The 11743-nt window shown below is 39.7% G+C and overlaps 1 protein-coding gene across 2 annotated transcripts in view; it reads right to left on the bottom strand.

The window, feature by feature from the left end:
- Window positions 1-11743, bottom strand: part of LOC117177097 (xenotropic and polytropic retrovirus receptor 1-like) — a 37134-nt gene that overhangs the window by 9302 nt on the left and 16089 nt on the right. For both annotated transcript variants that reach the window (XM_033367585.1, XM_033367586.1), the window contains exons 3-7: window positions 10208-10361; window positions 9763-10007; window positions 4468-4729; window positions 3489-3856; window positions 3047-3389 (exon numbers count right to left, since the gene is read on the bottom strand). In XM_033367585.1, coding sequence (XP_033223476.1) covers window positions 3047-3389; window positions 3489-3856; window positions 4468-4729; window positions 9763-10007; window positions 10208-10361 — 1372 coding nt within the window. The remainder of the gene's footprint in view (window positions 1-3046; window positions 3390-3488; window positions 3857-4467; window positions 4730-9762; window positions 10008-10207; window positions 10362-11743) is intronic.

The raw sequence follows: 11743 nt of genomic DNA, 5'->3' as shown, positions 1-11743 counted from the left end.
GCTGGTTCGCCTGTGGAAATCCACTGTTTGGATTGTTCCTTTGTCTCAGGAGTGTAATGGTGTATCCATGTTTCATCCACAGTCAAAAATCGACGAAAAAATGCCTCACGGTTCCGACTTATGCGCGCCAAAAGAGCCTCAGAAGCGACCACTCTATTGCGTTTATTCTCAGCTGAGAGCAAACACGGCACCCATCTTGCCGATAGCTTTTTCATGCCTAATTTTTCATGTAGAATTGAAACAACTGCACCTATATATATCCTTGTGGCCTCAGCTAACTCACGCACTTTTAATCTTCTATCCTTCAGCACCATATCGTGGATTTTATTGATGATTTCGGGAGTACTTGCTTCTACGGGTTATAAACAGTTATAAACCGTTGCTAAGGCAGGGGCAGATGTGCCATGAACTGAGTCCAATTCATTTTTTATCTCATATGGAGTTAAACCCTTTAAATGAAAATGTTTGATTACCGCTCTGAACTCGTTTTTTTTTTCATTTTTCTTAACGAACAATTTTTTTTTTTAATTGGTTATAAAAACACGTAAACTCAGAAGATGTGGACTGTGACTGCACCATATATCTAGTCGGGAGTGGTGCTGACTGAAAACAGATGATTTGGAGCGATTCGCGCGCCATCTGTTGGTCATTCTAAGGACTTATTGAACTACCCTCGTAATTCCAGCCTCTCTGCTTCTTATTTATAATCGTATTTCTATTTAAATCTCGGAAAGGACATTTTAAAGCCTTTAAAACATTTATAAGAACTACCTGGACCTTCGAATATATCTACCTGAGTGTCTGCAGAGAATTTCTCTGAGCTTCTCTGAACCTAGAGAATCTCTAGAATATACTCAGAGATTTCTTTCGGTAGGGTTTAACTTGATAATTGATTTATTTTAGTATAAAAGTCCATTATTTAGTTTAAAATCAGCATCTTTGTTAAAACATCATATTTTGGAGTTAAGATTTTAACCGAAATCGTTCCTATTTGAAAATTCAACTATTTTTCCGAAAATTTATCTTTTGATAGAAATCTCATTTTTTGTGGTTAAAAATGCAACTGTTTAATAGTAAATAATCAATATATGGTTAATGCATTTGGTAAAAAATTAATAATGTTAACTTCTGTGGCAATGCTGGGTAATCAATACATACATAAATAAATCAGAACGGTACATTATGGGGTCATAAGGGCAGTGTATATGTGATTCTAGGAAATACACCTCACTTCATCCAGTCATAACTCTGAAAATATTCACTCAATAGAAAAATGTTTCAGAAGACAGTTGTAGAGAATTTAGTCCTCTACAATTATGAAACGAAATATTTTTGGTTTCCGATGAACCAAAAAAAAGTTATTTAAAAAAAACTGATTTTTGGCACCTTTTTTAAGATATCGAAGCGAGCCGCTATTTTGTTTTTGCAAATTTAGAATGCTGTTTAAGACTCCAAAATGAACGAAAATTGACACTAACTTTTCCGGATTTAATGCAAGGTAAAACCACCTAGAGCCTGGACTAATTGTGGAATTAAAATCACTGTATGCATTTAATCACAACCAGTGATGACTCGCGGCTGGATCAAACTTCATAAGAAGTACTCGCATTTGTCTAAACTTTTTGACCAGGGGAGGTCATCAGGGGAGGTCACCTGTCACCTCTGTTTTGACTGGAAACAATTTTGTATGGCAAATAAACTATTAGAATCTTTAAAAGAACGATAAATGAAGCGATTTGACGAAGCAAAAGTTTATAATCATTGTTACTTTTCTTACTATGATGTGGCTAATATGGGTCTGTCACGTTATATCGTAATGATCATATTTAACGAGAAGTTGGAAATGCGTGGGGATTTGACCAACATTTTTTTTTATTAGTTATAAACTGTAAAAAAATTTGGCGTAAATTTACATCCTGCGATGATGGAAATTATTCGATGGGCGTGGCACATAGAGAATAATATATATAATAGAATTTTTATATAATAACCCTTTCTAAACTTTCAATTGGTCCAAAATCCCAAAAAGAGCGTTAAAATCTATATGACGTCTAAAACAGCAAACGAATTGCGCACCAAATGGTAAGAGCTCGTTCGGGCGTCTCCGAAACTCATCGTTTGGCACAATTTTCACTCACTAGTCCCAAATAGTTCAAATTTACATCTCACAAACAATTCTGGGGTATTCGACCGTGTGGACTTAATTATTCGCAATACAAAAGCACACTTCGTCAAAATTTACATACACTTTCGTAGAGTTAACGCCTCAAGTAAATTTATCACCTTACGTAAACTTACTATCTCCCACGCCGATCAAATAATTTCCATCATCGGACGCAGTAATTTTACAGTCGACTGCAAATAGAGCAGCCTTCCTTTAATTTTCACATTGTTACCTGAAGTAAAATAACACTAGATTGCAAATAGGTATTGTAGTATCGTCAATTAATTAGGTTACATATTGTAATTTGAAAATACACTGCAAGTATAATTATTAGCTGATTGTAAATGGCACCAAAGGTTTTTTTACAGTGTAGGAGTACCTTTGCACCTCCACGAAACGTTGAAGAAGCGTAGGGTTTTTACAAACATTATTTCTGTGACATACCAAAGGGGTGTTTCTGGCCGTATGTATGTTTAAAAGCACCTAAACGGTGAGTGAGATAAGATCATTCCCATATCGTGACATATCCATATTTAAGAGATCGTAGTAATAAAAGTAACAATAATTTTTAACTTCTCTCTGGTGAACTCGCTTCATTTATAGTTCACTTAAAGATTCTAATAGTTCGTTGTCGAAAAAAACTAGTTTTCCCTGCCAAAAAACAGGTGAGGCCCCTGTTCCGCAATTGCACCCAGAAAACAATCTCCAGAATTTAGTCGACTTTGAAGGTATACATTGGAAGTGTCTTACCATCGAATGTGCAAAATCACACATTGGCCTTATTTGACATATCATTTTGATAGGTAACGAGTTTACGGATAATCTACAAAGAAATCAATATAGCATGGAGTTATGCAGGGAACTATAATCATTATTAACTACCTTCGTGATATAATCGTAAAGCTGTCGCTATGACGACAAGAAAGGTAGTAGAATATTTTCCAGCATTCCAGAGATGAGGAAAAGCTTCCTTTGAATCACGATACCGGCGAATGCATTGAGCAAAGCGAAACCAGGCAGGTAAACAATTGACGATGGGTCTAATAATAAGGGAGCCAGAAGTGCATTGTTTCGTATCTCCAGCTTCGAGCCAATTTCCATTCGTTATGTAAAAACAAGTTAAAAATTGGAAGTCAAGAAGGGCCGTGACAAGACTGTTTAACTGATCTGCCAGCCAGAAATCGGCAAAGTTTACGAAGGCGAAAGGAGCAATTACTACTCTCCACTGAAAAGTAAAAAATGTTCAATTTCAATAATGTTGAGGCCTTTACAATAGTAATAACAATAATAGCACTCGAAATGAATCCATAACATAACAACTCACCATAATACGGAGCAACCAAAATCGAGCTTCATGTCGAAACATTCTAAATGGATTTAAAAGAAACGCCATCATAATTCCGACAAGGGCGAGAGGATTTACATAAGGTGGTATACTTAAGCTGGCACTGTAAAGGAAACTTAAAATGCTAAGTGTCCAAACGACACCAAGTACAGCTGCCAATTCCATTAGATGTTGTTCAGAGAGATGATTTCGAGGATCGAGTTCGAAAATTAATACATGATTAACTCCAGATGATCTCCAGCCATAAACGTTGACACCAATGAGAAAAAGGAATTGAATAATAAGCAATGGTCCGCGATATAAGCGGAAGGCTATTTTCAAGTTATCTCCACCATCATGGAAAATTGCTGAAAGATAAAAAATGATACATTTGCATTCTAATTTTAATGCTCTCATTAAAAATATTAGGGAAATTATTTAAATTAATCTATAATATTCGTAAATTTCAAACTAAAACATTCAAAGTTCTGGATGTTCAAATAATGTAAAATAAGAAATTAAATCATTTATAATTCCAAATTTTTCAGTTCAAATCTCTTAAAACATTTTCTCTTTAAATAGAATTTGTATTAAAATTAAAATGTACATTTTGAGCAAAATAGGGGATAGTGGATATGTGTGGAAAGGGATATGTTTACAGCAATCACGCCAAACAGACTAATGTTCGCTTCCGACGCTGCTCCAATCAGTAATGCCTCATGTTTCCGCAAAAAATTTAAAAAGTATAATTTTGAAGTATTAAAAAAAGATGCTATAACTTTCTTGGAGTAATTATATTCAATTTTTAGTTCTATTTCTATTTTACTAGCACAGACATATATTTGTAAATTCGCAACAACCCCATTCCTAAATGGAACATGAAAAATGTTAATGAATTTAAAAAAGAATGAATTCTAAATTGTATAATTTCATGTGATATCAAGAGACATTTAAATTAAAATCTAAAATAAAAGCCTACCTGAGAGAATGACCGTAACGAAAAGAACAATGAAGCTGCCAGAAAATAATCCAACTTTAAAAGTAGTCCAAGGACTTTGATGTTCACCAAGTGGCGGAACTCTAAGTCTTTTCATGGCACGTTGACGATCTCCACCTTCGAGTCCATTCGTTACTGAAGCCTCAGTGTCTTGAATAAGTTTATCGATATCCTTTGAAGTATAAAAGTGTGCTATTTCGACGCATTCCATTCTCCATTTTGATCCAGTATCCACGGAGAGAAGCTAATAATGGTCAATTAATATTTTGTGTTATGTAGATAGATAAACGTTTATTTTTCATCCTGCTGGCCTTAAAAAATTGACATGCTTACACTTCCGCTCGTTCCTATAGCCTAACCTACCCCTCTGCGCCTCGCCTCGCCTGCATTTCGCTTTTTTATCGCTATGCCTCGCATTATCAGCCTCTGTCTCCGCTGCTAACACCTAATACTGAACTACTATCTACAATATTTACATTTTTCGTAGATATACTTCCTCTCCTATTTACAATATTTCCTTCTCCATTCCTCTTCCTGCTTCCTTCTCTTTTTCTGCTTCTTACCCAACACCCCCTTCACCCATGCTACTGCCCTTTTGTCCCCCCTTTCACGCAACAATACCTCCATGCTTATCTCACTCCTTTCCACCTCTTCACACTCCTCCAACTAGTGCTCAACTTTTGCATCCCCTTTCCCGCACAGTTCACACATTCTCTTCTCTCTAGAAAGCCAGAACCTATTATAACCTTCCATGCAACCGCATCTGATTCTCGCTAGAAGTCTCTGATTACCTTGCTCTCCTGTCTCACACAAATATTACGCTCTCTCCCTTGGCATAGTCCACACATAGTTCCCATTAAACCTTGACTCTCTTATCCTCTCCTTCTGCCTCCTCTTTCTCCATGCCATTCTTTTGAATTAACTCATATACCTTCCTTCCTCGTGCCTCCTGCTAACTTCATCCATCTGCAATCCATTCGTTCTAAAATACCTTTCCCTTTCTACCTCCGTCTTTGCACCACTACGTCTGTTCTCCTTCTCTCACCAACACTCCCTAACCAATTTACTTCCCATCACTTCCAAAAATTTCTCCTCAAATTTACACGCTCGACTCCCTGTTATAATCCCTAAACTCGTTCTTCCTGTCTCCCTCCTGACAATATACTTCGGCGTATTCCTTGTCAACTCCAGTGTCCACTTTACATACCTCTCCTGTATCCTATTTACCTCCTCAATTACGTTCCAACCCCACACCTCCACTCCGTAAAATAAGACACTCATCACTAGCGAATCAAACAATTGCATTCTCTTTACAAAATTATCTGCGAACAACCTCTCCCCCAGCCCCCACACCTGCCTCATCACCACATTTGCCCTTCTCACCCTCTCTTTTATATGACCATCCACTCCCCCATTCCTTCGAAACAGGAAGCCCAAGTACACAAACTCTTTCACCTCCTGTACCGCTTTTCCTTCCACTTCCCTATCTCTCCCACCTCCCTTCCTGAACACCATAACCTTCGACTTGTCCGCATTTAACTCTAGCCTATTTTTGTCCAAGTATCTTCTCAACCTCTTTATCATCTCCTTTAAAGCCTCTTCGCTCTTTGCCAGCAGCACTATGTCATCTGCATATGCTAGTGACCATATCCTGATTCCTCCTACCCTAACTCCTCCTACCCTAACTCCTCCTACCCTAACTCCTCCTACCCTAACTCCTCCTACCACTTCGGCCGCTAGCTTACTTTCCATATCCGCTATCAAAATTGCAAAAAGCGTTGGGCTAAGTGGGCACCCTTGTCTCAACCCCCTATCCATCTAGAATCCCTCAGAGATTCCCTCCCCTCCTCTCACCCTATCTTTCGTCTCCTCATATATATCCTTTATCCTCTCGATCAAGTCCCTCCCCACTCTCCTCTCTTCCATTGCCTCCCATAACCTCCCTCTATCTACCGAAGGAAACGCGCTCTTTAGATCTACAAAAAACGCGTTCACTTTGGCACCCTTTTTGGTTAGTTCTCTATCCACCACGTGTTGCAAGACGTAAATATTGTCAATAGTACACCTTCTCTCTCTAAAGCCCGCCTGCGTCTCCGAAAATATTCCTTTCCCCTCAACATCCTTGCGCAGCCTATCTGCTAACACCATCGCGTATATTTTGTTCGCAGTATTCATGAGCGTAATTCCTCTATCATTTTCCTGCCTCTCCCTATCCCCTTTTTTATACAGTGGTACGATCAACCCCTCCCTCCACCTTCTTGGGAATCCCTTCCCCTTCCATACTTATTTGACTACCTCCTTCAGCTTCTGCCTTAACTCTTGTGTGTCAAACAGCCACGCTTCTTTCTCTACCCCGTCCATCCCTGCTGCCTTAGATTTTTTCAATTTCCCTATCTGCTTCTCTATCTCCTCGTCGTTCAGCTCCTCTCCATCTACCACCCTCGCTCTTCTAATCCCCTCATCTCTCTTTCGTGGCTCCCTATCTTCTCACTTATCCCCACCCTATGTTTCCTAAACCTAATAATTATCTTCCACACGTCCCCTTCTGTCTTAATACTTCTCAACTCCTCTTCAACCTCTTTTTCTTTTTCCTGCTCTTTCTTCTTACACATCGCCCTAAACTCCTTCCTCATTTCTACGTACTCCTCCCTTTTCGCGGTTCCTTCCTTCCACATCCTGTACTTCTTCTTCACCTTTCTTTTCATCATTTTACATTTCCTATCCCACCACGGCTTCACCATTCCTTTCTTCTTCTTCCTAAATACCTTCTTTTGCATACAAGCTTTCACTTTCACTTGTAGATCCTCACATATCTCCTCCACCGACTCCCCCACAAAGCTTACGTTGCCCAGCTGCTCCTAATACTTCTCTATCGCCTCTCTCGTCCATGACACCCTCTCCCCTAACGACCCTTCTTTCCCACCCTGTCTTTCGCCAGCCTCCCCTACTATCCACAAACTTTACGGCTGATGGTCTGATTCCACCCTCCCTTCCACTGCGAATTTCTCTATCTCCTCCCACCCTTGCATATTCATAATTACATAGTCTATCACCGATTCACCCCTCTTACTCACATACGTGTATTCTCCCACTTCGTCCCCTTTTACCATACCATTCGCCACCGTCCACCCTCTATCCTCCATCCAGTCTCTTAGAATCTCTCCCTCTTTATTTATTATATTAACCTTCAATTTTCTTCCAAAGCTCTCCCCTTCCCGGTAGAGGCTCCCTTCCCGCCCAATTCTCGCATTAAAGTCTCCCCCATTTCCACGAAACCCTCATCTCTCTCTCCTAGTAAGTTTTCTACCCTTTATTTAATCCGTTCCATTCCATCCTTATTGTACACAGTCATAAACTTATACATCGCCCCTCCTATCTTTACAGCCCTCATTTGCACGCCCTCCCCCTCTCCCTCTCCATGAACTTCTTCCTCTAATCCATCCCTAACCCCTGCTATAATTCCCCCCACTAGCCCCTCCTTTCCTTTTCACTTTGACCGCCTCATGTAGCCTTCACCTATACCCCCTTGGCAACTTTCGCTCTACTCTATCCCATTGCTTTCTCCCTACCGATGTCTCTAGAAGTCCAATCACATCAAATTCCTGAATATACCTCCAGAAATCCTCATCTTTCTTCCTTTAATACCTCCTTCCCCTCGCCCCATACCCACATTTTCTCGTCTGTTTTTATTTTCCGATACCCTACCTTCGCCGCTCTTCCTTCGCTCCTCTCCTTCATAGCCCTGTCATTTAGCATTCTATGAACATCTCTTTCCTTCCTCGTCAAATCTTGATCGATAAAAACCTTACTGTCCTTTATCCTATTTTTGTTACGCATTACCCCAAATTTTTCTTCCCAGCTCTCCAATTTCACCACCGCCACTTCATTCTCCTTTCTCCCCTCCATCCTAACTTTCCCTACCTTGCCTTTAACCCACCCTATGCTCTGTAGCAGCGCTTCCACCCCCTCCCTTTCTTCCCCGCTCTTTAGCTTCAATCCTCTTATCACTATATTATTTCTCTTATCTGCCTTCTCTCTTCTCTGCACCCTCAACTCCATTGCCCTTATCCTTTTCCTATCCGCTCTCTCCTCCTGTTCATTCCTACGCTCTCCCACTTTCTCTTCTACCATGATCTCCACTTTCTCCCAAATACCTTGCTTCTCGCCCGCCCCCATGTTAACTGCTTCCATTCCTGACTTGCCGTCCACCTTGTCCAGCCTTTTTTCCGCCCTTTCCTTCCACACCCTAATATCTTCTTCCATCTCCTTTATTTTATCCTCTTTTTCCTTCCTTACCGACACCAACTCCCTCTGCAATCTTTCTACTTTCTCCCTCAGCTCTTTTACTTCCTTTTCCCATCTCTCATCTCTTACCCTCAGGTCTTCCCTCATACTTTCAATATGCTCCATAGCCCCATTTACGTCCTCCCTCAACCCTCTGATCTCGCCTATTAGCAACCCGATAGCCTCCTTCTCCGTCTGCCCCTCCATTTTTAGGGGGTTTGACCTACGTGTTCGTATGCTTTTTTTAAAGGGACTCTCTAGCGCACTTTTCTCCGGATTCTCTTTGCTTTCCCTTTTCCGTCGTGTTCTTCTGAATGTTTCCTCCCCGTCAACTTCACTACCAGCACTGCCAGTACTCTCGCTGCCCACCTCCCGCTCGTGCGTCGGTAGGTGTAACCTATCCATACACAAAAGTACAGACTGCCGCCAACAGATGTCTCTTAAGGCTGCTGTCGCTTACCGCCTTAAAATTTCAGTTTCTTTGCCCTATTTCACCCCTCACATCACCTTCAGACACCTTTTTCTCACCCCTTACATCCCCAGCACTACAAGAACCACCCTTGTCCGCCATGCAGGCCCAAAACCCTGAATACAAAACTACCCCGCTCCCTTGCAAACCTAACCTCACTTTCCCTATTTAGACAAATCCCAACCCCCAACTACAATGTGGATTAATTTTTATCTTCCCAATGAACCCCTCGCAGCCGTACTCACCTCCTAGACTTCCACCTTCACACTCCACTCACACCTTCCACACAAACTTTGTAGAAACTTCTCACCGCCTGTCACTGCACAATTTCTCACTACCGCCACCAACATGCAAGTCCTTGTGTTATGTATTCAAAATAATTTCAATTGGAATGTTTAAAAGTCATATGGAAGTATACCAGTTACGCAAAAAATAATATCTTTACCATTTCTATTTTATCCTCTCATTTCTTTATCAACCCATTCTTTAATATATTCTTTCTTATTATATTGGAAGAAACTAACCTTGTCGTGTTTTTTGAGGATCTTGCGAAAACCAGTGTAATTTAGGTTTTGGTAATTTTGAAGAAGGATAAGGGACAGGTAAAATTCTGAAAACGCTAGCTTGAGTTCCCGCATTTTTCTCGTTGGCAGCTGAGGCTTTGAATTTGGTTTTCCTTTGTGTTTTCCTCCGCCTTGTTGCACCTCCAACGCGGTTTTCAATTCGCTTTGCAGTGCTGCATATTTGCGAGTCGCCTCTGCCAACTTCTCTATACAATATTTAACAATGACACTTTCTGTTTACGTTGGAATACACACACGTCGAATTTAAATTGTAATAAGTAGGAGGAGGGGGAGTATATTCTGACAGGAAACGATATTAAAATTCGCAAGTTTGAGACTATGTAGGAAATCCATTGAGGAAAATACAACAACAAAATTAAAAAATATTCTTCCAATAAAAACTCACCGGAATAAAAAGTGTTAATTTTTTTGAGTTCCTGATCACAAAAAGTGAAAAATATTTCGTCGAAGGAAGCAAAATGTCTTGTTATCACTTCTGATTCAACGCTTTCAGCTGATGGTGCTTCTTCCACTGCTCTATAAAGCATTGCCTTCATTTCCTATTAACAAAATGAGATTAAATGATTACACAGGCACACGAAAAAAAGGTTTTGTCCACCAGACGAGATAAACATTTCTATACGATTTTTGGGGTCGCTGGATTCGAATCTCGTGTTAGTTTGACTCGGTCAGGTCGCATTTCGTTCCTAACCTTGAAAAAAAAACCTTGAAAAAAATGAATTTAAACACCGAAAACTGTCCCTGACACATTCTCACGCCCACCTGCAAGGCGGCGCGCCTTCCCTGGCTTCATTACCTCAACAAATCTGCGAACGAATCATTCTGCACATCCACTTTCGGGGCAGTTGTCGTAGTCACAGTATCTGTAAGGCAGCAGGATTTTGTGCTACAGACTGATAGCCATGCTCAAAGAATGACTAATAAGTTCTATGTACCGGACGTTGAATACAAACAATTTATGCCGAGAACAGTTTTCAGTGTTTTAATTTTTTTAGGTTATGAATGGAATGCGACCTCGCCCTGTCAAATGGCCTTTTAATTTGGACTCAGCGATCCTGAAAACATATAATTCCTTTTCTTTCTGGGTTTTTCCATGAATGTTCCAACTTTCATCATTTTTTTGAGGTTGGAACGAAATGCAACTCAACCGAGTGAAAACAAACCCAGATTCGGATTCAGTGACCTCAAAAACGTATAGAAATGTTCATCAAGTCTGATGGACAAGACCTTTTTTTCGTGTACCTGTGTTAGCAGTCGAATTGGAATAAAATTTCTATGCAACTTCAAACCCGAGGACTTAACCAATAATGAATTCAAGTGCACAACTCTTTTTAATTGTTTTGATATCCTTGAGTTCTCCTGAATTAATAATAATAATCTTCGAATTCACTCACTTTTTCCACATTGAAGGTCCTATATTTTCGCGTGTTTCTTGTCGCGGCACTTATTCGTTCATGTAAGCGTGATAGTTTATTATAATACGTCAGTCTGACATCTTATAAAATTATGGTCTTCCCACTTGAAGCAACATAAATTTGTTCCCCTTGCCTTCCTGTCAAGGAACCGGTTGATCTTTGATTTTTAAGCTATTCATTTTGCATTTCCAATTAAAGTTTTTTTTAAAAAAGGGTGACGCAAAATTGGAAATGAATCATTTTTAACGACTTAGTTTCAAGATCCTAATTTGAGAATACTTCATATTTAAAAGAAGTTTGAAGTTGTTTAACTGTTAACGTTTTTAGAATAATTAAAGTTTGGATGTTCACAATTTTTAATTTTTTGCATGTTGAAAATGAAAGGGAATTTTGGTTTGAAGTAATCTCATTTTTTAGTTAAGAAAAAATTATCACATCACTTTGCATGTAACTTGATATTACATGATATATATTTTGTCGGTAGCGGGTGTTAATCTAAAAAACTG

This window comes from Belonocnema kinseyi, chromosome 7 (assembly GCF_010883055.1).
Source record: "Belonocnema kinseyi isolate 2016_QV_RU_SX_M_011 chromosome 7, B_treatae_v1, whole genome shotgun sequence".
NCBI classification, from domain to species: Eukaryota; Metazoa; Arthropoda; class Insecta; order Hymenoptera; family Cynipidae; genus Belonocnema; species Belonocnema kinseyi.
Note: the sequence above shows the minus strand (reverse complement) of the source record. Positions and strands in the feature narration are given on the sequence as shown.